The 26,108-nt window shown below is 41.5% G+C and overlaps 1 protein-coding gene across 2 annotated transcripts in view; it reads right to left on the bottom strand.

Annotated features, from left to right (window-relative positions):
- SCN8A (sodium voltage-gated channel alpha subunit 8) overlaps positions 1-26,108 on the bottom strand; it is a 118,293-nt gene that overhangs the window by 30,994 nt on the left and 61,191 nt on the right. For both annotated transcript variants that reach the window (XM_049625488.1, XM_049625487.1), the window contains exons 12-15: positions 14,677-14,809; positions 8,492-8,730; positions 4,930-5,103; positions 2,642-2,998 (exon numbers count right to left, since the gene is read on the bottom strand). In XM_049625488.1, coding sequence (XP_049481445.1) covers positions 2,642-2,998; positions 4,930-5,103; positions 8,492-8,730; positions 14,677-14,809 — 903 coding nt within the window. The remainder of the gene's footprint in view (positions 1-2,641; positions 2,999-4,929; positions 5,104-8,491; positions 8,731-14,676; positions 14,810-26,108) is intronic.

The following is a 26,108-nucleotide window of genomic DNA, read 5'->3' as shown; positions in this document are numbered from 1 at the left end:
AGTGTTTTTGTTTTCTTTGGGTAAATACCCAGCAGTTGAATTACTGGATCATATGATAGATCTATTTTTAATTTTTTGAGGACCCTCCATACTCTTTTCCACCAAGTGGGCAGTTTGTTTCGTTTTGATTGTAATGCAAGTTGAGCACCTCTTCTCTTGGTTCTTTTATAGTTTTACATACATACCTATGTACCCCCAAATATGAGACTTTTCTTGTAATCAGAAAAAGCAAAAGCTGTACCCATTTTGGAAGAAAATTCCCCCAAACAGAAGAAAAAAAATGGACATGGCTTATTGGGAGGGTCAAGGAGGGCACAGATGCTATGTATTCACCTGCAGAACCCACATTAGAAAAACAGCTAGGTTTGGAGAGCCTAGCTTAGTTTCCTAACATTTATCAAAATAAAATACTTTAATAAGACAGTGATGGTGACTTTTGCATTCTGTTGGATATCTAAGTGTCCAGCCCTCAGATGCAAGCTTTTATTTATGTTTGAATATCCTATTTTACCACACTGGATATTAAGATTAATTAATTTATTTTTATTAAGACTTACTTTAAATATTGGGAGAGGTGTTCACTTCTTGATTTAGACTTGGCCCTTACTTTGTCATACTTCTGAAGAAGAGTAAGGCATACATTTTAGGTGAAGATGACAATACGTGTAGAGTGGGAGGGATGGAAACAATAAATGAATTATATGTATGCAAATTATTTGGGCCATTTGTAGAATTACAAAGGAATATGGTTGGTAAAATGGGGGTGATTTGGAGGGGGCTTTGAAGGCCAGCCTGAGGGATCTGAATTTTATTTAACTGGATCCCCTACTGGTCTTTGAGTAAAGGAATAAAAATGACAGAAATCTGAGCAAACCATTCCTACCAGCAACATACGGGAGTGGGGGTGGGGACGGACCAGGCGTTAGAGTGTCACTTGTATGAGTTAATAAGGGTCTGGATTAGGCTATCGTAATCTCAAACCTTAGCAGGCATCAAAATCTCCTGGGGTGGGATGCATGAAAAAATACATATTTCCTTTCCTTGGCCTCACCTGAAAGATTCTGATTCAGGAGATCTGGTGTAGGGCCTGGGACTCAAGTCTTTTTTAATGAGTGAAACCTGGGTGTCTGCGATCTTCAGACTTTTAGAAATATTGAACGGGTTACAGGAATGGAATGGAAAGGATGGGTCAGATCTTGGAAATACCAGGAAGAGAGATGTATGAAAGGCATCAGATAATTACTGGGAAGGGAGGGAAGAGAGTCAGAAGAGACTTACAGTTATAGATTCCTAGAGACTAGGTGGGCAGAAGGCCTGAGCAAAGGGGAACCTGGAAAGGTGTCATCAGAAGCGGAAATAATACTGGATTTGGTCATGTGCTCAGGTATCTGTAGAGAGTCACGGGGAGATGGTGTTGAGACAACTGAGAATAGGAGGAGGGAGAAAGGGCAGCGAGGTCAGCACTGACAAATGTGGATTCCACTATGTACCAGGAGGCAACAGCTGAGTTCACTGAAGGAGTGGGAAGGCCAGAGGGAGCAGGACTGAGGGAAAGGTGGTCGGGAGTGAGGAAAGGGAGGGATTACAGACACACCATGGTGTCCGCTGTCACATGTCATAGGAGGGAATAGGGTGGCACGGCCGGTTCAGAGGCTGCTGAGCGGGAAGCCTCTACTGGCACGCTTCTCTGTGGCACAAGAAGGGAGAGAGCTGCTCTGGATGAGCCGATGGGGGATCATCTGGGTCTGCCTTCTTTCGGTCCCTCTCGCTCTATACTTGCGAGTGGGATTGGGCCTGATCTGCAAGATCAGTACTTCTTAAACTTTAGTGAGCAGGTGAATCACCTGGGGAAATCACTTGTTAGAAATGCAGATTCTGATTCAGTAGTTCTGGGGTGGGGCCTAAGCGTCTGCATTTCTAACATACTCTAAAGTGATCTCACTGCGGCTAGTCCTCAGATCATTCTTGGAGAAAGATGGTGTCAAAATCTCTGTTGGTGAATATTCTATATACAGAGGCAAAAGACAGCAGACAGATCAGAATAAGGCAAAAACGTGACTTGCCATTTATACAAGTGAGATAAAACCCTCAGTTGTTTTAGATCAGTGGTTCACAGGGGAGGGTAATTTTGCCTCCAAGGAGACAGCTGGCAATGTCTGGAGACATTTTTGGTTGTCACCGCTTAGGCTGTGGGGCGCTACGGGCCGGTGGAAGGTAGGGGTCAGGGATGCTGCTAAACTTCGACAATCTATGGGACAATCCCACAACAAAGAATGATCTAACCCAAAGTGTCAACAGTGTCAAGCTGAGAAATTCTAATTTAAGTGAGGGAAACTTTTGTAGTAGAAAGAGCAAAGACTTTGTAGTCTAGGATCTAATATAAGCCCTGACATTCACCAGTTGTGTGACTTTGGAAAAGTCACTTAACTTTGCGGAGTTTGGTTTCCACAACTATGAAAAAGGGTTGACAGGTTGTGGGGCTTATGACTCAGGAGCAGTCTCCTTTCCTTCATTTGCACCTTAGGGTTCTTGGGCCAAGAAAGAATAAAAACTAGCACAGATATGGAATGTAGTAGGACCAAGCCCACTGGTGTAAGACGCTCGGGGCAAAAAACGAAAAATTCTACAAGTTAGTACTAACCACCAAGTTGCCAATAACCATGACCATCATGAAGACAATCAGGCACATGGCCTGGCCTGCCACTTCCATGCAGTCCCACATGGTCTCGATCCACTCCCCGCACAACACTCGAAAGACAATGAGGAAGGAATGGAAAAAGTCATTCATGTGCCAGCGAGGGAGCTGACAGTCCTGGTTGATCTTGCAGACACACTCTTTGTAGCTCTTTCCAAACAGTTGCATCCCCACCACGGCGAAGATGAAGACAATGATGGCCAGCACCAGGGTCAGGTTGCCCAGGGCACCCACTGAATTTCCAATGATCTTGATCAGCATGTTCAGGGTGGGCCAGGATTTGGCCAGTTTGAACACTCGGAGCTAAGGGGGAAAGAACCCAAACAAAAATCAGATGATACTGAATCCATTTTCTTACCACATGGCTAAAATAAGAACATATAATGTCAGTAAGATCAGCTTCAATTTATTGAGCACCCCTGGGAAGTTCCCAGGACTCTCTAACTGTTTTAGACTACAGTGGGAGAACATGAGGCATAGATGGGGAAAATGGACAAACTTCAGAGTAAGTGAAAGATTTAGAACTAGGAACCAAGATTACTGCCTCTAGCCCCCTGTATTGGTCCCTGGGTCAGTCCACTTTTTAAAAACCCATTCATGAACATATCCTTTTCCTACTGATTTTGCCTTGACTTCTCAAGGAACATATCAAGGAAAATGTGATTTTTAGTGAAGCAAAAGATCAAAATAGTAGGCACAAGTGGAAATAAGTCATCTGTCTCTTCTTAAAAAACATGTATTTAAAAATTCTAAAATCTCTCTTTTTGTCTGCCAAAAAATAACAAATAACCAATGGCTGATATGAAACTTGGTGATATACTTGGAATAATTTGGAGGAAAAGCACAATACCCGAGTAGGGGCAGTTCCACATATATCAAACATCTTATGAGAACGGACTCTAATGATATTAATTCAGAGGACAGAACTTCTGTTATCTGCAATCATGAAGTTTCTGTGTTTTATAAGGAATGATTTACAAGTCTTAGCTAATAGTCTGAGAAGTATAATGAAGAAAGGCCATGAATGAAATGATAATAATGAGATCATTTCCAGACATCATGAGTTAATGACTAACACATGAGATAAGAGGAATTCTGGTAGAAGGCAACTGTGCTGATTGGGACATTTTTTTTCCTTTCAAAGCTTGAGTCTCATCTGAGAGCTCAAGAACCACCAGGTGTTTCTCCGTGTGACTATCTGGGTCATTCACATTTTTTCCCTTTCTGACTGGCTTTTTAATTATTAGGAATATTAGTGCTAAGGTGGCTTCTAACTCTTATTCCTTCATCTCATATTCCAGATAATAAGAACTATTTTCAAAAAGTCTACTGTGGGCTGGATCCTAACCACAGACTAGTAAGCAGAGGTTCCAGAAACTGGGCAGATGCTATGTGTGACCTGGACTGAGTGAGACCTCTGTTTTGTAAATAGTTCCATTTTATTCCAATCTTCCTTCTTAAATATGCTGAGTATCCTGATGAAAAAAACCTGAAATCCTTTCAGTTACAGGTGCTTAGGTAATTTTTTCCAATGGGAAGAGAAAAACCTAAGCCCCCCAGTTCTGATGCTTTGTTTGAGTGGGATACCCTCAAAGTAACTCAGCTTCTTAAGGGACTTAATCAGGACATCACTTATGCCTATGTTTATGGGAAGCTCTTTCGAGGACATCATTAACTATTCTGTCAGAGTCATTTTAATAATTTTAACATTAACTTCTTCAAATATATTACAGAATCTTTCTCAGCTAGTGTTAAAGAAAAAACCTGAATGTTCAACCATTAATTTCAATATAGTTTTAAAAATTATTTCATTCTCATTTTCTGGAAGGGGTCACCATGACAGAAGAAATGAGACACATCTTTGAACAAGGAGAAATCCTTGCCATTTCGGGGAGAGTTCAGACGAAGAAACAGATTTATTACCAAATCCAACTTAGACCTCAGAATAGTCCTTGAGAGTCTTTCTTTTTCATCTGTCAGATTAACCATTATTTTCTGAGGAACTTCCTAAAATGGATTTCTGTTTGTTAATTGAAATTAAAAACTAACTTCTATATTAGGCGTTTAGCAGAAAAATTTTCAAGATTTTAGAATCTAAGCCAATAAATCGCCAACTGGAATTGTGAGCGGAATATAGCTAAGGATTCTTTTAATCATCAGACTAACTTGTGGAAAATTTTTTTAGTAGGTACAAGACAGGAAATGTAAAAAGAAGTTGGAGAAACATGGAATACCAATCGGAAAGATCGCAGCACCGAGAGCCCCTCCACGTCTGCTAGACTCAGTTCCATTAAACTGAGGGACACAATAAATCCGTCAAAAATGTTCCAACCTTCTTGGAAATAATAGTAGGGATCCATGGCTATGAGCTTCAGGAACATTTCCGCTGTGAAAATTCCAGTGAAAACCTAAAGAGGGGGAAGGCAGGGGGTAAGAAAAAGAAATAATAGAAAGAGAATGCCTTTATCATTATCTTTGAATACATGTCCAAGAAGCCTTAAGACCCAGCCTTGCTAAATTGTGCATCTGAGGACACCAATCCTTCAATGTCCCAGGGCTATACCACATGATAAAGGATAGTCTTGTCTCCCTCGTGAATCAAGCACAGTCCCAATGTTTACATCGTCATTACCAGAACCACCCAAATTACACTGTACAAGAATGCATTTAAAAAACGATTTTAAGCAGGGGTGCCTGGGTGGCTCAGTCAGTTAAGGGTCCAACTTCAGCACAGGTCACGATCTCACAGTTTGCGAGTTCAAGCCCCGCATCGGGCTCTGTGCCGACAGCTCGGAGCCTGGAGCCTGCTTCAGATTCTGTGTCTCCCTCTCTTTCTGTCCCTCTCCCGCTCGCACTCTGTCTCTCTCTCTCTCTCTCAAAAATAAACATTAAAAAAACAAAATGATTTTAAGTAATAGGAATACCACATAGGGGACTCCTTCTAAAGGGTCAGCAGTCATTTTGAATGTTTGTGCTTGGGACATTTGCCTTAAAAAAAAAAATCATTAATTGAGTTATAATTATATTAAAAAATACAGTATCCCTGATTTGATATTATGTGTCTTATCAAACTTAGACACACGCTGCAGGGTTTCTTATTTTAAATTGTAAAAGCAACAGAACATTGTCACAAGTGTGCAAAATACAGGAAAAAACTAGAGTCTCCATCTTACACACAACTATCAGTTTTATGTATTCCCTTTCTGTTTTTTTTTTTTTCTCCCAATGTGTGTATATTTTGACAGAATTGCAAAATCATAGAGTACATAATACCTTGGGTCTTGTTTTTCACTTACCACAACTCAGTCCATGTTGCTACGAAGTTGCATAAAATTCTATTGGGTGAATGTATCCTCAAGGAATATATATATCCTTGCTGGACAGTTTCGTGCTTCCTTTTGATTTTTTAAATGTGATAATCAATGACGTAATAACTGTTTGGATTGAGAGCTTACTGGGTATGAGAACGACTTGTTCCCTGAGTTACCTGACTCCCACTTTTCTACCCTTCAGAGCACCCTGTGTTTCCCAGTGCCTTCGGCCTCCCACAGGACTTAATAACATCACACGTGGTAAGAAAGTAAAATCCCATGAATGCCAGTCTCGACAAGAGCTGTACCCTCATTCTAAGCTAACCATGTAACACCCCACTCTTACTGAATATTATGATTTTAGAGGAGGACTTTAACGTAATGGGTTTTAAACTCGTAATAAATTAGTCCTTGCAACTACCTGGTTACCAATTTTACAAACGAAGGAGTTTAAGGAAAACTTTGAAGATGTAGTCTGAAGACAGAATTGAAAATAGTGAAAAATACTTAGATTACAGATGCTGTTGGGAAAGAGACTCAATGAATGTATAGCAATAGCAAAACAGAATGGCGTGATAGAAATCAAAATGGATGCATGGCCCGCAAGGTTTTACGTCCCTGTACTTTTCCATGGTTCCCCACTTTTCTAAATTGAAGATGCGGTATTCTAAAACTGAAAGAGAATCTTCCCTGAAGAGATCCAGCGAAGCAAAAATCAAAGTTCACCGTGCGCGCTAAGTATCTACAGAGGGAACATCACTCTAAGTGAGGGCAGCTAATCGATCCCTGACATACGTTTTACCCTCGGCATAAACCCATGGAAGGTTTCTCTACATAGAAATGGCAGCCTGCTTCACACGCTAAATAGAGACTGAATTCACCACTGGTTCTGGTGAACACACGGGAAATGCTCCACAGTAAGCACTGGCTAACTGACCATGGAATATTTATACTGTGGGAACTCTGGTTCCTAAGAGAAAATCAACAATGACACATTGCTGCCTTTCAATGGGATGAATGGCATCCAGAGGCCTGGGGGAAATGCCCATGACAGAGGTCGGCAAGCATGTTATTTCAACCTAGTGTACTGCCAATATTTGGGGTTTGGGTAAAAATAAATTGTAACTGTTTGACGTATGAAGAATTACTTTTTTTTATTTTTTAAACTTTATTTGCTTTTATTATTTATTTTGAGAGAGAGAGAGAGAGAGAGAGGAGAGAGACAGACAGGGAGGGAGCATGAGCGGGGGAGGGACAGAGAGAGAGAGAGGGAGAGAGAGAGAATCCTAAGCAGGCTCTACGCCCAGTGCAGAGCCTGATGCAAGGATCCCTAACTCAGACATGCAGAGTAGAAAGACCACAGAATTATCTTGGATGTGTACCAGGGAACATGATGGGCTGCAAGGACTAACCAGATAAAGGGTCTCCTTTGTCACATGTGTTTTCATAATCAGAACTCAAAATGATTTTATAACACTTTAATAGCTTATTTGGACTTAATGTAAAAACTGTGTGTGTGTGTGTGTGTGTGAGAGAGAGAGAGAGAGAGAGAGAGAGACAGACAGAGAGACAGAGAGAGACACAGACAGACATCAGGCAGAGATCGTACTCAAGTTAAATGGCAACAATTAGATTTGACTTGCTTGTGGTGAAACTCCTAAGGAATAATGAAGCCCAGGAGATCTAGAGGATCCTTTCCAACTAATTCTTTCCCATCTATCAAAATTCAATCAACTCCTGATTTTTGGACTACAGAAATAAAACAGACAATCCCCAAATCACAACTATTTGACTTTAGAATACACTGTGTCACCTATTAAAAAACAAAAAACAAAAAACAACCAACTCATTCTTATCTTCTAAATAATGTAATAAGTTAAATATATGACTTAAGCTAACATGAAAGTAAATCTGGCACAGATCAACTAACGGTAGAAACTGGACTAGAGCCCAGAAGTTGGGCAGGAGGGGAAAACCAGCCTGGAATTAAAAGTTTCCCCGAGATGGGCCCCATATGGGTAATTAAGGTATGACAGTGCAGGCAAATTTATAGTTACGTTTAATGCACCAAAAGAGCTCCCCTATATTTTGTGGCGCCTGCTACTGAAGGTGAAAGGGGAAGTGGTGTGCTGGAACACTGCAGGCAGCAATGTGAGAAAGGGAATGAGAAAAAAACTCCCCAAGTCCTTGGCTCAGGTTGCCAAAACCAACCCACTGCACCATGCCTCCCATTCTGTCACCATGCCTGGGTTTCTGCCAACAGCTCCTAAATGACGTCTTGAAAGTTCTGCAGAAAGAGGAAACAGCCACGGGATCACAACAGTGAGCAGAAGTGGCTGGGGCTGCGCCATATGTGGAAGCATTTGTCTTCCAATTAACTATTACTTTCTTTTCAACTAAGCTCCAGCTTCCAGTATCAGAAAAAGATGTCCTACAGGCAAAACATGTTCAGATCATAAAATCAGGAGAGAACGTTCCATCTTACCAGGTTTCCTACAGCCAAGACGTGTTCAAATTGCGGTGTCATAGGATGATGCTCCATTGCCATAAACAGGGTATTCAGGACAATGCAGATGGTGATGGCCAAGTCCACAAAAGGGTCCATAACGATCAAGTTCACAATCTCTTTCAGTTTTATCCAGTAGGGGTGGCACTCCCAGATGAGGAAAGTATTGGCGAATTTGTACCAGCACGGTGGGCACTTTCTCTGAGACTCTTCCAGTTCTGTAGTGAGTAAAGAACAAAGGTGGCCCTCGATCACGGTGAGAAAACAAAGAGGGTTTCAAAGAGCCACTACTCCTCCTCACTGACTCATTAAGGTAATCGCTGCTTTGAACCACGAGAAGAAAGATGGTTTGAGTGCTGACTGCCCTAACTGTGCGGTCCTCCCGCTTCCATTTCATTTCTCTTGAAGGCAAAGAGGAGGCATGGGAAATACCGGGTCATTTCGTTGTTAACAACATCTAGCTGTAAATTAGAGTGTGATCCATCCATTTGGGGAGCACAGCATTCTGGTTAGGGGCTTGGCCTTTGGAGTCTGACTCCCTGGTCCAACTGGCTTCAACACTCACAACGTGTGATGTCAGGCAAGTTACCGATTCCTGTTCTTCTGTTGCCTCATCTGAAATGACACTTACTATACAGGCTATAGGACGACACGAGTCCTGTAATCCTCATCCACTGACTGCATGAGTTGATGGACGTAAAGCAGGCAGCACAGTGCCTGGCACAAGGCAAGTCCTCAATAAATGGCAGGTATTACACTATACGTTGTATCACTAAATTATTACCAGAGAAGCAATCAAAAGCATAGACTCTGAAAGCAGACATACCTGGGTGCAAATACCAGCTCAGACACTGCTAACTGTGGGAACCTGAGTACATTACTTCAATCTGCTGAATTAAATGAGCTAAGATATATATATAAAGTGCCTTGGAACACCCTGGCATACAGTGAGAAGCATTTGCTATTATTATTATCTTTGCAGCAGAAAAGAAGCAGCACTGGCCGCCGGGCTACTATGTGCAGTGTGTCTCTTACGTTCCCGCAGAAGCGCAAGTCAATGAGTTCACAATTCACGACCGAGTTGGGCATGGGAGTCCCACTCCTTTCCCCGCTTCCCTCCCTTCCTCTCTCTCGTCCCCCATCTCTTCTTTTCTCCTTCTCGCTGGCCCTTTTGTCCTTTCTCACCCTCATCATTCCCTTCTCTGTTTTCGTCCTTCCTTCCTCCATCTCTTTCCCCTTTCCTTTTTCTTGTCTTCTTTCTCTTTTAGAAACAGAACTGGTTGGTCTCAAACAAGATCTTATGTGGCCCCCAATATATGACACAGATAAACCAGGAACTCCTCTAGTTGAAGCTCAGCCCGATGGAATTCTTCCTTCCCTGAGGCACTTCCCCAGGATCCTGGGACTCTGATAGACACGGATGGAATATCACCGGACCAAGATGACCTCTAGGGTCATCACAAAATGAAGATGAAAAAGGACCATTAGACATAAAGGCAGAGAGCCATTCAGCTGGCAGCCACAACATTCTAGGCAGGAGGCCCTGGGTAACAAAGCCCTCCTCAAGTTAAGTAGGAATTAGAACAGCTTGGATTACAATCGCCCAAGGACCTTGATCTAGGAGGATGTTCTTTAAGAGACGTAGTTTTGAAAACCCATCAGCATGATAATCCTTAGAGGCCAGGTCTTGGTTCCACGGGTTGGATATAACCGCATCCATCCCACACCCCAAAGCAATTCTGCTGACAAAATCAAATCACTCAGGGAATGAATAAAAGTTTCCCAACATTTCACCAAGAACAAGATGGCTGCCTGAAATTAGTCTACTTTCCCTTTTGCCAACCAGCTGGATGGTACCCATGGTGATGGCTTTATTTCAGATGGGGTGCTTGGGTTGGGTTTTTGATTGGCTCCCTGGTTGCTAAGAAAATGGTTGCCTTGGTTTTTCAGATTTAAGGGCCACAGTAAGCGCCACGTGGGAGTCTGCGTGGGAAAGGAAGTCTGTGAAGAAAATTTGCTTTGGCTTCTTCCTCATAGAACTCCCTCCCTTCCCAAGGTAAATTTAGTTTTCTAACCAAAAAAAGAAAATGAAAAGGTTCTCTTATTTCCATAAATTCTTATAGGACATATTTGGAAATTTGGTTCCGTTCCTTTTTTTAATCTCCTCCCTTCTCCAAATGTCTGCTGTTCACTGGCACGTGGAGGTTGAGGCAGCGACTGTTCACGTTTCTGACAGGAGATACAATTGTACTGTTGTAGAGTGCACTAGGCTCCCAGTCTTTGCCAGATACTGAAGAGGGGTTTCCCTACCCTACGGGGCACGAAGGAGATTCCTACAGGGATACTAGGGATCACATCCACATTGTCTCAGGTAAGATCTCAGGATGATCTTTTCCGTTCCACAAACAGTAATACAACGTGGAACTTTACGAGCTAGAAAAGATCAATTAGGTGAACGTAAAGGTTTAGAGAGTGACGTGCAACCTTGTAAACTGTTACTGGCCCCACGTGCCCGACACGGCTAAGAATCTGGTCTGGGGGAAGACGAGATAGCCAAAGGTTTGTGGGGTTCCCCGTACTTTGCTGCTGTACATTTTCAGAGGGGTTACCGTAGTCTCAACCTCAGGCGTACTGGGAGGTGTTTTCAGAGAGGGCCTCACAATTCCACCAAGATGGTGGGGTTAGCAGACTGTGAGGTTTCTGAAGGCAGGGCTTCTCTCAGTCCAATTCAACAATGTTTCAGCACCTACAGCATACGAGGCACTGGGAATTCGCTGGTGAACAAGAGTCCCCGTCCTCACAGAGCTTACAGCCACACCAGGAAAGGCGGATAGCAAATAAGCAATCGTATGGATGCTGCCTGTCAGTTGAACAAAAGAGTGAATCAACGAATCATGGCAGCAACAGCTATGGCCAGTTGCCTCTATAAGGAGTTTCTGAACCTGTTTTACCTGAGAACCAAGAATGCCAACTATCATCACGTCTTCATTCTTACTTCGCCAACGGTCTCCCCGCCTCCCACAGCCTCGTTGCTTTGAGAAGTGAGACCGTACTGCTCTCTGCCCACACCCTACCCCCAGTCCTCTGAAATATCCCCAAGCTGATGGCTCTGCTGACTGTGAATTCTGCTGACTTTACTGGATCCGCGTGAGCATGTCTGCCAACGGGCTAGGTGTGACACACAGCAGGCAGGATTTTCTCATTATTTACATGATTCTGGAATGCTCCACTGTGGTTTCTAAGCCATCGGTAGGTAGAAGCCTGCTTCTTTGGTTTGGTAATCCAAAAATTAAAATAATGTCAGAGTTTCTGAACTGAAGGCCTGAGAAGCAGGAATAATTATTCATTCAACGCTGGCTTTTAATGCTGTAGCAATCATTAAACACAGAGGGGCCAGCGGTGAAATAGGAATGGAGTTTCTTTTTTTTTTTAATTTTTTTTTTCAACGTTTTTTATTTATTTTTGGGACAGAGAGAGACAGAGCATGAACGGGGGAGGGGCAGAGAGAGAGGGAGACACAGAATCGGAAACAGGCTCCAGGCTCCGAGCCATCAGCCCAGAGCCTGACGCAGGGCTCGAACTCACGGACAGCGAGATCGTGACCTGGCTGAAGTCGGACGCTTAACCGACTGTGCCACCCAGGTGCCCCAGGAATGGAGTTTCTTAATGCCCTTCAACTCCCTCTCAAATTCTTCAGTTCCAGCCATTCATTGTTCTTTGCTTATAGCGGTTCTGTCTCCTCGGCTTTAACAAAGCGAGTTGAATACTAGGGGAGGGGACAGTGGAATGTCTGAGCAGTGAAAGGCTATGTGAGCATTAGGACTTAGAAAAGGGAGAAAAAGCTGGGACGGCTTCCTACTCAGGAACACAACTATGACTGTCTCTCTCCCCTGAGCTACCCCTGCGTCTATTTTTTTATCATGTGTGTGCTGGTGGGTGGAGGGTGGAGAATGAGTATAGCAGAACAGGAAGGGAAGGAAGAGCACAGGGAGAAGAGGAAGAAAAAGGAGAAGAAAAAGGCAGAGCTACCACTCCAGTGTTTCTATCCAACTCTGTAGAGGAATGGAAGCACCAAGGCCTCTGACAGGAAGCCCGCAGCACCGACCAAGCACAGCAAGGTTCAGCCCCACAAACATTTCTTGAGCATTGACCTTGACTAGACCCTGCGCTAGGCCACTGTAGTAATCAACTACAGAATTGTTGCTCTACACCAACAGTTCTGCTGTTCTGACGTCTTTGCCAGTAATAAAATATGCCTGTTGGAGGGGGTTCATTTGTCTTTCTCAACTTCCACAGATTCCCAGAGAAATCCCATTCTTGTCTCCAAGTGAAGAATAAAATTAGCCAAGGTTCTTAAGCTAGTGTTTCTTAGATTGGAATTTTTTTTAAGTTTATTTACTAATTTTGAGAGAGAGAGAGAGAGAGAGAGAGAGAGAGGGGGAGGGAGGGAGGGAGGGAGAGAGAGAGATTCCCAAGCAGGCTCCATGCTGTCAGTGCAGAGCCTGACGTGGGGCTTGATCTCGTGAAGTGTGAAATCATGACTTGAGCTGAAATCAAGAGTCAGACACTTAACAGACTGAGCCACCCGGGAGGAGCCCCTTAGCTTGCAATTCTTATGCTCTGCAGTTATTTACCTATAATCTCAAAGTATAAACCACAAAGTTTAAAGATGCTCTCTCAGACAATGACCTCAATGAGAATTAAAGAAAACAGACATAAATGAAGTGTGGAGGCAGCTGGTAATAGTCAATTCAATACTCTTTTTGGCTTGATACAGTCTCAAGATTAGTCTAGGTATAGTCTAACTCCTTGCTCACATGTGAGAAGGGAAACACTCGAAGAGTTTTTCTTTCTGGGGGTTCTCCCTTTACCACAGACGCCCCTGCTGAACTCTTTTTCTCTGAGTAGAAGTGGTATTGGGCTTAAATGACTCAAAAAATAACTTGTTCCAAGGACACCAGGAAATTCTGACTCTCCTTACAAAAGGAGGGGCTGGGGAGCCTGGGTGGCTCAATCGGTTGGGCGTCCGACTGCAACTCAGGTCATGATCTCACGGTCTGTGAGTTCGAGCCCCGCGTCGGGCTCTGGGCTGATGGCTCAGAGCCTGGAGCCTGTTTCCAATTCTGTGTCTCTCTCTCTCTCTGCCCCTCCCCTGTTCATGCTCTGTCTCTCTCTGTCTCAAAATAAATAAAACGTTTAAAAAAAAAAAAAAAAAGGAGGGGCTCTGGGTATTGTGGGGTTAGCCTGGGGGTTTGAACTCTGAAGAACAGCAGTCTGAGGCTTCAAGAATATTCTGGATCTACAGTGGGACAGCTCAGCTAAAGCAACATGAATCAAAAGAAGAGGATTCATGCAGGATCAGTCAGAATCTTGTGAGAGAAAACCCAGTTACGGAATCTACATCTGACGAAACAAAGGGGAGCCTAGAATACAGACCACAACCGGACAGATGGGACACCCGCTGGGGGGCTGTGGTGTAATGGAAAATCCTGACATTCCTCAGCGGGCCAGGCTGTGTCACGGAGGAGCCACCTAATACGAAGTTCAGGCACTGACAGCAACACTCCTGCAGATAGGCTATGATTCAACAGCGGCTGCTCTTTTCCTGTGGCACAGAGCGCCGGAATAAGAGGGGTTTCAGCTTACCTATTCACACATCAAATATATTTATGGGTATGTGGGGGTGTTTGATGAGAGGCAGAATTAGGTGCAATCAAAATGCACAGTACATTAGTCCTTCAGGGAAAAGCAAAAGGGTTGTAGGGTGCTAAAAAGGAAAAGAGGAAGGTATGTTTTGGGCTAGAGGGCAGGAGGGGGGTTCCATTATTTCGTATCTTCACACTTCAGTCTATATCCTTCGTGCCTCATATCACCCTGCTGGCCTCTCGTGACAATTACAGTCTTCTTGAGATCTGCTAGCTCACTCTTAAATGTCATTCCTTCATACTTCTTATCTATCTGTATACAATGCTGGCAGCAGCTTTGAAGTCCTTATTTGATTCTCTGCATGCAGACATGGGATGCTGGTTTCTATAACAAGTAGACTATTCCTAAAGTTCAGAGTCAATTTTTGCAAAAGTCAGGCCAAGGGACAGGGATTATATTTATCGTGCACAGGACGTAATTTTATCTTGGTGGTCTGGGCTGACATCAAGGGCACATACCTTCTACTAGTGTATTTGTAACAACACTCAATATACTGTTGATTCTGTCCTTCCGTCCATAGGAGGCCAGTTGGTCCATGGAAACTAAGAGAGATCCAGGGCCTTTCTTCTTAATTTCCACCTCAGTTGTAGCCTGAAAACAAGAGTAAATCAGGTGAGTAAAGTCTTATAAAGGTTAAAGTTGGTTACATACTGGACAAATTGTCCAGAGTGTGAGCACAAACATATGCTCTTTATAACATCTTTTTACTTTGATCCTACAATCCTATTAACCTCAAGAAGTAGAGTGAAACATGACCACGGATCATCCTTAGCGCTACAGATGAGATGACCAGGTTAAGTTTGTACAAACCTACAGTTAACCAAAGAATCTGGCTGGGACCCAAACGCCTCGTCTGGTCAACTCCATGCACCCGGTGCAAAGACCACATCTTCCGGGGCAATGACATCAGAAGGAGAACCTGAGTTTTCCCATCTCAGTCTCATATCCACAGCATTTGGCTAGAATTTGACCCCATGGTAAAATAAGTCAAATTCACCTCTATTCGACATTTCATTAAAGGGCCAAGTCCCTGATCACACTGAATGCTATAGATGTTGCTTCCTCCATGGGCAGGGGCACCATCACTCTCTCAAACTGTCACTTCTAAATGTCAAACCTGGGCCTAACTGAATGTTAGCAAGTTGAAGTTCTACCCCAAATCTCCCCCAAGCCCCGGTAAAGAAATACGGTAAGGGTTTTGCTATTTTATTAAACAATTTTTTTAATGTTTATTTATTTCTGAGAGAGAGAGACAGAGAGAGACAGAGGTAGAGAGAGAGAGAGAGAGAGAGAGAGAGAGAGAGAGAGAGAGAGAAACACAAGTGAGGGAGGGGCAGAGAAAGGGAGACACAGAATCCAAAGCAGGCTTCAGGCTCTGGGCTGTCAGTAGAGCCTGACACAGGGCTCTAACCCAAGAACTGTAAGATTATGACCTGAGCTAAAGTTAGACACTTAATCAACTGAGCCACCCAGGCATCCCTCACTATTTTAACTAAATATATAGCGCTACATATGTTTATCTTGCCCTTGTTACAGTCTACTTTGTAAGTTAACCTGCAATGTTCAAATTCTCAAACAAAAAGGGCAGAAAACACCATCAGCGTGTCGTACAAACTGTTTTTTACAAGTTCCATTGTGGGGAATACTGGTAGGGGAGATTATAGCACAGCGTTTCTTAATGTCCCTTGCCCGTGCTCTCTGTGCCAACCTGCATATGCTACATTAGGTCAGGCTCAATGCAGTGGATTAAAAGCTAGCTTTCAAGTAACCATGCCGTCCACTATAACACATCATCCAGGTAATGTTGGCTGTCCCTTCCACTGTGAAGGCAAGAAGACAGACACTCACCATTTCTCAGAGGACAGGGAGGATACATGTTTATATGAAGCTAGAAAAGTCAGTCTGATCAGTACCAGAATGACACTAGCTGTTTTGAAAAGAAAATAATTGTCTCTGGAGAGCTACATCCGAAAGGCTTTCTGTCCTTAGGTATGTTTCGATTTTAAGAACTGTACAGAAGAAAGTATCTGGCACATCATAATTTATCTTATTACAGCGTTTCATCAAGCTGTTTCACGGATTCAGACATTTGGTTTACCACTGGGTTTTGTTCTGTCTGACAGAGCTACAGAAGAAATGGAAAAGAAAAAGAACTGATTTCCTTGGGAATTCCTGGCTGTATTACGATACAAACAACTGCGAATGTAACAACGACTTGTTGACCATTACTGTCAGGTCATAATAAGATATATTTCTCTGGTGAGCCACTTTCTGCTCCAATTCCCAGCCTGATATTCATGACACCTAATAAATCCGATTAGACTCCTACATTTTAAAAATGACAATCGTCTAAAAATGAACACAGAAAGGCCCCATACGGTGGATATTCTTGTTTCTGGCATTTATTCATTCTAAATTTTTACTGAGCTGCTCTCTGTGGATCTACAGTACACAGTAGGTAATTTTCATAATGCTGACTCTGAAGGTACTGTAAGATCTACTGGACTGGCTGATTCATCAAGAAAGGATGAAACTGCATTTAAAAATGGCTTTGGTTCTCCTCTTGCACTGTTGGTGGGAATGCAAACTGGTGCAGCTCTGGAAAACAGTGTGGAGGTGCCTCAGAAAATTAAAAATTGATCTACCCTATGACCCAGCAATAGCACTGCTAGGAGTCTACCCAAGGGATACAGGAGTGCTGATGCATAGGGGCACTTGTACCCCAATGTTTATAGCAGCACTTTCAACAATAGCCAAATTATGGAAAGAGCCTAAATGTCCATCAACTGATGGGTGGATAAAGAAATTGTGGTTTACATACACAATGGAATACTACGTGGCAATGAGAAAGAATGAAATATGGCCTTTTGTAGCAACGTGGACGGAACTGGAGAGTGTGATGCTAAGTGAAATAAGCCATACAGAGAAAGACAGAGACCATATGTTTTCACTCTTATGTGGATCCTGAGAAACTTAACAGGAACCCATGGGAGAGGGGAAGGAAAAAAAAAAAAAAAGAGAGAGGTTAGAGAGGGAGAGAGCCAAAGCATAAGAGACTCTTAAAAACTGAGAACAAACTGAGGGCTGATGGGGGGTGGGAGGGAGGGGAGGGTGGGTGATGGGTATTGAAGAGGGCATCTTTTGGGATGAGCACTGGGTGTTGTATGGAAACCAATTTGACAATAAGTTTCATATATTTAAAAAAAATTGCTTTGGTTCTAAGTATATCTTACTGTTTTCTGGACTTGCTGGATATAACAAGAGATAAATTCTTGAGACTTTAGTAACATTAACCTTAAAGTTAATAAAAATGCTGTCTAAAGGAACTAGTCAAATCATTAGATTATTATTTAGTGGTATCTATTTGAAAGCTAAAATAATTTTTAGCTTGGATTAAAAACTCCACATAAAGAGAAGTTTATCCCCAAACTTAGTATTAAGATGGAACAATGATTATTTATATCTTTCTACGTAAAATGAAAATAAACTGTAACAGGGATATGTGGTGACAACCTCTATAACAACATTAAAATTCGTTCCATACTAAGGCATGTTATAGAACATATCTTAAGTTTCAAAAAAGAAATAAAAAATACACCAAGAAAAGGAAGTTTCAAAGATCATACTTAGGGAACCTTACAGGGTAAAAAGAGAATTCATTATGTCACCTTTTTACACAGGCCACAGCATCTACCACAGATCCAAGGAACTGGTTCCACTGAAAAGTCTTGTGGTAACAGTAAGACATCCAGAAAAATCCCTTAGGTTTATAAATGAAACAACAGACTTCTAAAAGTCCACAGATCAAAGCTAAAATCACAAAGGAAATTAGAAAATACTTTGATGATAATGAAAATAATCCATTAAGATTTATGGGATGCAGCTAACACCATGTTTGAGAAAATTTTACAGCACTAACTGCTATAAAAGACGTAAAATCAATGCTCTGAATTTCCACCTTAAGAAATAAGAAAAAGATCAAATTAAACTGTGGGTAAGTAGAGGAGAGAATATAATAAAAAATAAGAGTGGAGATTAATGAATTAGTAAATGGACAAACAATAGACGATTACAAAGGGCAAATGTTGTTTTTTAAAAATAGATTAATAGAATTGATAATTCTCTAGCAAGACTGATGAAGAAAAAAAGATAGAAAACACAAATTATCATTTTCAGGAATAGTAATGGGGACATTACTACAACTCCTACAGGCATTATTGGGATAATAAGAATATATCGTAATTTTAAGTTGAACCATCGTAAGAAAGGAGGCTTCTGTACAATATTTATAGTAGTCAGAGTATAATAAGATAGAGTATCATAATAAATAAACCCAAAAATTTAAGTGTGCTAACAAAAAAAAAAAAAAAAAAAGAAAGAAAGAAAAGGAAGAATAATTGCTAACAACTTCAAGTCATATCACCTTGGATAAAATGAACAAACTTATCAAAATACAACTTATCAAAACTGATAGAAGAAGCAACAGAAAATCTAAATAGCCCACATTAGAAATTGTTAATTAAAAAAACCTTACAATAAAGAGAACTCTAGTCCAGATATCTCTACAAGTGAATTCTATCAAACATTTACAGAAGAAATAATACCAATACTAATACCAATTCTTTCAGAAAAGAGAGAAGGGAATACTTCTCAACCTGTTTTATAAAGTTAACATAACCCTGATATTAAACCTAACAAAAAACATTGCAACAAAAGAAAATCAGAGACCAATATTCCTCATGAACGGTGATGTGAAATCCTTAACAAAACTTGAGAAAATAGAACCCGTCAATATATACGAAGATAATACATCATGACCAACAGGATTTATCCCAGGAAAGCTAGTTTCACGTCAGAAAAAAAAAGTCAATGTCATTCATCACTTTAGCAGAATAAAAGAGAAAAAAATATCTGATTATCTCAAATGCAGTAAAAGAACATTTGATAAAATTCAACACCTCTGCATAATAAAATCTCTTACTTAGCAAGCCACAAATAGAACATGGCAGTTCCAATCTGATAAAGAACATCTATGAAAACCTATAGCCAACATTATAATTCTTGCTGAAACATTAAATCTTTTCCCATGAATAATGGAAACAAGGAAGAATATCTGCTTTCATCATTTCTATGCATTTTGTATCTGAAGTCCTAGCTAGTGCAATAAAGCAAGAAAAATAAATAAAAAGCATAAAGGTTTCAGTTGCTGTTAGTCACAGAAAATATTATTGTGCATGTAAAATCCCTATGAAATTTGCAACAAAAAGACCTAATAGAACTGAGATGTTAATTTATAAGGTCATAGCATTCAAAAACTAACTGTATTTCTATGTTCTGACAACAAATACCTGAAAATAAAAAGGTTTTAAATTATACCTTTTACAACAGTATCAAATACTACAAATACCAAGGAATAAATCTAATGGAAGATGGGTAAGACCTCCGCTACAAATTATACAACTTTGCTGAGAGAAACTTGAGAAGACTTTAATAAACGAGAATAAAACCACATTCACAGATTGAAAGATTCAATATAATTAAGATGCCCATTATTCCCAAATTGACCTATAGATTCAGGGCAATCACTATAAAAATTCTAGGCTCTTCTGAAGAAACTGACCAAAAAAAAAAAAAAAAAAAAAAAAGACTCTAAAATATATAAAGACACGTGAAGAATCTAGCAAAATAGCAAAATAATAGCAAAAAATAGCAAAATAATCTTTTTAAAAAGATCTGAAAAGCAAATTAATCTCTTAAGAGATTGTTTCATGATCTTTAAAATATTTTTTGTTTGGAAGGCTTATGCTATCTCATTTCAAGACTATAAAGTTACAGTAATTAGACAAGCGTAGTATTGTTATAAGCATAAACAAATAGATCAAGGGAACGGAAGAGAATCCAGAAACAGACCCAAACATGTACATCAGTTGATTTTTGACCAAGATGCCAAGTCAGTTCAGTGAAGGAAGGAAAGTCTTTTTTTTGTATTAATACATTTTCTTAATGTTTTACTTTTTGAGAGAGAGAGGAGAAAGGGAGAGAGAGTGTGCACACACACAGAGGAAGAGCAGAGAGAGGGTGTCAGAAGATCCGAAGTGGGCTGTGTGCTGACAGCAGAGAGCCCAACGAGGGGCTCGAAGTCACGAACTATGAGATCATGACCCGAGCTGAAGTTGGACGCTTAATCAACCGAGCCACCCAGGCGCCCCAAAAAGTCTTTTTAACAAACAGTACTGAAAAACTAGATATTCATCCAAGTCAACTCCTTCTAATTTCATACACAAAAATTAACTTGAGCTGAATCAGAGACCTGAATGTAAAACCCAGAACTGTGAAATTTAGAGAAGAAAATAACTTCACAATTTGGGGTAATGGCAAATTTTCCTAGAAGAAAAAAAAAAAAAAACCTGATACATTGGATGTCATCAAAATTAAAAGGTTATGTATCTGATAAAGGACTTGTATCCATAACATATAAAAAAATCGAAATGGGCAAAAGATTTAAATAAGCAACTTAATGAAAGATCTATGAGAAGCCAGTAAATACATGAAAAGATGCACATCATCATTAATCAGGGAAATGCAAATTAGAAGCATAGTAAAACAACAGTTTATGCCTACTCAAATGCTAAAACAAAGACTAATATCACCAAATGTTGGCTAGGATGGGGGGCAGTTGGAACTCTAATACACTGTTGGTAGGAGTATTAAAAACAAATAGTGTAACTGTTTTGGAGAGCTGTTTGGCAGTTTCTCGCAAAGCTGGACATACATTTACCATATGACCCAGGAATTTCATTCTGAGGTAGTTATCCAATATAAATGAAAACATTTATCTGCCAAAAGAGTTGCACAAGAATGCTCTCAGCAAGCTTCTTCATACTACTGAAAACTGGAAACAACGTGAACATCCATCAACAGGAACATGGACTAACAATTTGGAGTGTACTTATACAATGAAGGACCCAATCAATCAATACTCATCAATAACAAGAAATAAACTACTGATACCCAACATGGATGTATCTCAAAAAAACATCTTGTTGAGTGAAAGAAGCCAAATAAAAAAGACATACTGCACGAGTCCTCGAAAATGAAAGCAAACTAATCTATGTTGATACATGTCAGAAGAGGCTGCTCGGAGAGATGAGGGGATCGAGTAGGAAAATGTACTTTTCTGGGAGAGTCTTGTGGTACAAAGGGGTTTGGGGACAATTCTCAGCTGGCCAGACAGCTCCTGCTCCACCACCTTTGTTCCCACACCTTTGGTAACTCTTGGGTGGGGGTTACCCAGTGTACTATTGCGATATTGATCGTGCAGAATTCCTTTGAGAAAGAATACGAAAGAGTGTGTAAATGCGTAGAAAATGTTATTTGTATTATGGAAATAAAGGAAGATCAACCAAGTGAGAAAAGCAAAGGCTATTTATTCTGAGCTTAAGATGGGGAGTCAGCCACCATCACATGCGTTTCGCCAGAGATGCAAAGGCAGGCAGGGGAGTGGGAAAGCTTTCGCGTGGAAAAAAGGGAAGGCTTCAGGTGTGCCTGGACTTCAAGGCTGTTGGCATGAGGGCGCTGCAGCTGGGCTAACTAGAAGCAAGGCATCCTAGGTGACTGATTAGGGGTGCATATTTGGCTTTCTCGGGTGGGTCCGAAGGTGAACACAGAAACAAAAATTAGGGAACTCATCAGTTATTAATCAAGCCCTGACCACCTGGGGCTGATTGTTATAGAAGGTATCATACCTTCCTGGATTGTCACAAGAGACAGCAGACTGGCTTCCTTACTAGTGTGACTTACGGCAGGCTGGCTGCCTGGGTTGTTTACCAGAGATAAGGGGGCTGGTTTCTCGGGCACGTCGTGGGTGAAAGTCCTATTTTATATATGGCCTGGTCATCGTCAGAACACGCAGCCTCTTTGTATTCATCAGATGTGACTGATTAATGGAGAGAGAGGGAGCAAACATGTGTTCATCACTGTTAGCTGCCTGAGATGATACAAACTAAAACTACTTATGAAGAACATCACTTCAAAGTGCTAAGCACTAACTGGGGGCTAAGACAGTATCCAGAGAAAAATAAATCTGTAGTAAGTAAACCAGGGTACACAGGAATCCAAGATGGATGGGTAGTTCCTGAAATCCCTCCTCCCCGGGTGAGGTTTTGAAAGCTGGGACTGAAAGTCTGGGCTGTTGTTTCTCTTTTCAACTTTTACAACATTGAGATAAAATGCACATTACAATAAAATTCCCCATTTTAATGGTTTCAAAGTGTGCAATTCAGTGGCTTTTAGTATATTTACAGTATATTCCAGAACATTTCCATCATACCAAAGAAAAACACAGTACCTGTTTGCAGCCAATCCCCCTATTTTCTGTCTCTATAGATCTATCTCTTCTAGACATTTCATATAAATGGAACCATGTGGGGGCACCTGGGTGGCTCAGTTGGTTAAGCGTCTGACTTTGGCTCAGGTCATGATCTTACAGTTCGTGGGTTCAAGCCCCACACGGGGCTCTGCGCTGACAGCTCAGAGCCTGGAGCCTGCTTCCCATTCTGTGTCCCTCTCTCTGCCCCTCCCCTGCTCATGCTCTCTCAGTCTCTCTCAAAAATGAATAAAAACATTACAAAAAAACTGAAATGGAACCATATACAGTAATATGTGGCCTTTTGTGCCTGGCTTCTTTCACTGAGCATAACGTTTTCAAGGTTCATTCGTGCTGTGGCATGTATCTATACCTTGTTCCCTTTTATGGCCGAATGATATTCCATAATAGGGACATGCCACATTTTATTTATCCATCCCTCAGTTGATGGGCACTTGGGTTGCTTCCACTTTTTGGCTATTATGAATAATGGTTTTATGAATATTCATGTACAAGTTTTTGTGTGAACACCTGTTTTCAGTTTTACCTAGGATCATATGGTAACTCTATGTTTAATTTTTTTGAGAATCCGCCACTGTTTTCCAAAGCAGTCACACCATTTTACATTCCCATCAGTGCTGTTGGCTATTGTTTCTTGTGCCAGATTCTAGCCAACTGAAGGCTCTCCCATGTACAGCAGCTTCAGAGGAACCCTTCCTCCAGAATCTCCTTGGGATAGTGGGGGGGGGGGGAGGGTATAGCTCAGTGGTAGAGCATTTGACTGCAGAATCTCCTTGGGATTCTGTCAGGGATGTCTCTGCTCTTGGCTTAGCTACTCAATTCTTATCACTTGGGAGGTAGGGAGAGGGCTTCCTCCTTCAACCATGCTGAGACCCGAGGACCAGAGGAGAGATCACATACTCTTTCCTTCCCCTTCCCTATCTCCTCAGGTCATTTTTTATTCCTGTAAGTGGAGGCGTTTATTTCTTTTGTTTGTTTGTTTGGTCTCACTTTGTTGGGGAGGAAAAGAGGAGAATTCACAACGTTTTAAAGTCAGGAGCTTCTGCCTTTTTAGAACTCAGCCTCTAAGGAGGTTTCATGTAAAACTATCAGTAACAGAGGAAGCAACAGAGAGCCTCAATTACATTCTTTGAAAGTGAAACTCAGTGCAAATTTGTTCCATTTCTCTCAACCCAAATGCCAAGTTTATTACGACATTTAGCCACTGACTTCCAAACTCCTCAATTGTAGCTGTACTTCTCAAAGAGATATCCTATAACACCTGCAGATGGCAGATTTTGCCCACATTTCTACAGATCTGCCCAAGGAAGCACAACTAAATCGCCTTCCCATGGAAATACATGAATGGAAATTTATCAGGTAGTTACCTTTTTCTTGGAACTAAAATTTAGAGCGCTTTATTTTTTTAATGTTTATTTATTTTGAGAGAAAGAGCAAGTGCGCGAGCAGGGGAAGGACAGAGAGAGGGAGAGAGAGAGAATCCCAAGCAGGCCCCACGCCATCAGCTTAACCGACTGAGCCACCCAGGTACCCCTGTAGTAATCTGCTTTAAAATAGTTGTACAATAATTTCTTCTCAGACAAAGGATCTTTAAGGTATTCCTTAGAAGGAATACAACCCTCTCCAAGTCAAGCAATTCAGTAGAAATCCTAACGTCCACATCTCAGGACTAAAAAGGCCAAAAGAGTGGAGGGAAAGAAATGGAAACTGGCTTCTGAACACCAAGAATGGACCAAATAATATGCTTCACATTTTATAAATGTTATTGCATTTAATTTTTACGATTGCCCTTTAGCAAAGGTCCTTTTATCTCTTTTTCACAGATAAGGAAATGGGCTTAGAGGGGTTATGTTAATTTCCCAGGATCACATCAGTAAATAAACTGAAGGACTCAGGCTTTAGAGCTGGTGCAGCGCACTGGTTACTGGCCAGTGCTCAGGAGCCAGACTGCCTGCACTCAAGCCCTAATTCTGTCTGCCGCTTACTGTGTGATCTTGGACAAGCCACTTTATTTCTCTAAGCCTTGGTTACCTCCTCAGTGAAATGCAGACAACAGTAGTGTCTATCAGCTGTGGGCGTTAAATGAGATAATACTTATATATTTGTAAGCTAATACAACAGGGTTTCTGAGTTACGTCTGATTTTTGGATTGTCAGCAGCACCTGCTTTCTCTATGAGTGGTGAGATTCTCACCTACTTTTCCAGCTTAGAGATGAAGCCATGGGAAAAGTCCCCTCATCCTCTGCTTCAGCAGAAAGCAAAAGTGAAAACTCCCAAACCATTGAAATTTTGGGCCTCAGCAGCTCCTGCAATGCTCCACAAAGCATGAGGACACATTGGGAAGCACTCTTGTGGTTCAGGCGCAGGCAAATCAATCCATGGCTGGAGTCACATCCCAAACGTGATCCCCCCCCCCCCCCCCCGCCACCACATAAAACATCTTAGTTTATTAATCCTCTCATGAAAAATCCGCACAATCACCAGACAGTCACTGCAGAATCTTTACTCCTTGACAGTAAGAATTGCTACATCTTAGCCTAAGGAGGTATTTGTTGCTCATGTGGCCTGGGCTGCACACAACATTAGTAATATATTGCATTCCTCTAAGATAAATGATAAATGTTTTTTTTTTCCCCACTTCCCAAAGGAGCTAATCAGGAAGACCTTGGTTCAAGCTCCACTGCCACGAGTCACTAAGGCTTTGAACCTCATCTGTTTAATAGGATAAAGCCACCTACCAAATAGGATGGTTATAAGAATTAAATGAGATCGTGCATATATTTAAGTGCTTAGCATACTATAGCAAGAACCCATATGGTAGCTATAATTATTATGTCATTGTAGAAAGCTGTAAAGAACACAAAAGAGTAAGGGAAAAAAAAGCCACCGATAATTTCCCCTCCTAAAGGCAACCACGGTTAACTTCTGATTAGTCATCCTCTTTCTGTGTGTAGTTTGTCTTTCTATAGATCTGATATCATACCACACGCGGTCTATGCAGTCTGGGTTTGTTTTATTGTGTCTTTTTGGCCTATTATTATAACTTACACATATCCCCACGCCATCAACAGCTGAGAAGCACTTCTTTATGGCTTCTAACAATACAGCTTTTCCTGGTTATGAAGCCTTTGGGAATGAAATAGTCGTGCCTATCTCATCTTCCTGCCTCTTTGGGATCTGCCCTCCTGGCCTTGGGAATCCTCAAATCTGTCACCATCATCGCTTGGGACCACAGCAAAGAATCTCCTAAGGGCCTACAGGGGGTGGAGTGTGCAGGCCCCCCAAAACTCCAAAGGCAGCACTCTGTGGAGGCCACAACGTAAGGCAGTGCACAGAGCCTTGCTTCCACAGCCATCTGCTCAACTGCCTCTCAAGTTTTTTTCCCACACAGTCTAACAGAAGCTGCCAGGGAACCAAAAACAAAACCCCCAAATCTGCTCATGTGCCTTCAGCTTGAAGTTCAATCTCCTCCTTCCTGGATACCTTTTCTATACCTTCTTTTCA

Source organism: Panthera uncia, chromosome B4 (assembly GCF_023721935.1).
Source record: "Panthera uncia isolate 11264 chromosome B4, Puncia_PCG_1.0, whole genome shotgun sequence".
NCBI lineage: Eukaryota > Metazoa > Chordata > Mammalia > Carnivora > Felidae > Panthera > Panthera uncia.
Note: the sequence above shows the minus strand (reverse complement) of the source record. Positions and strands in the feature narration are given on the sequence as shown.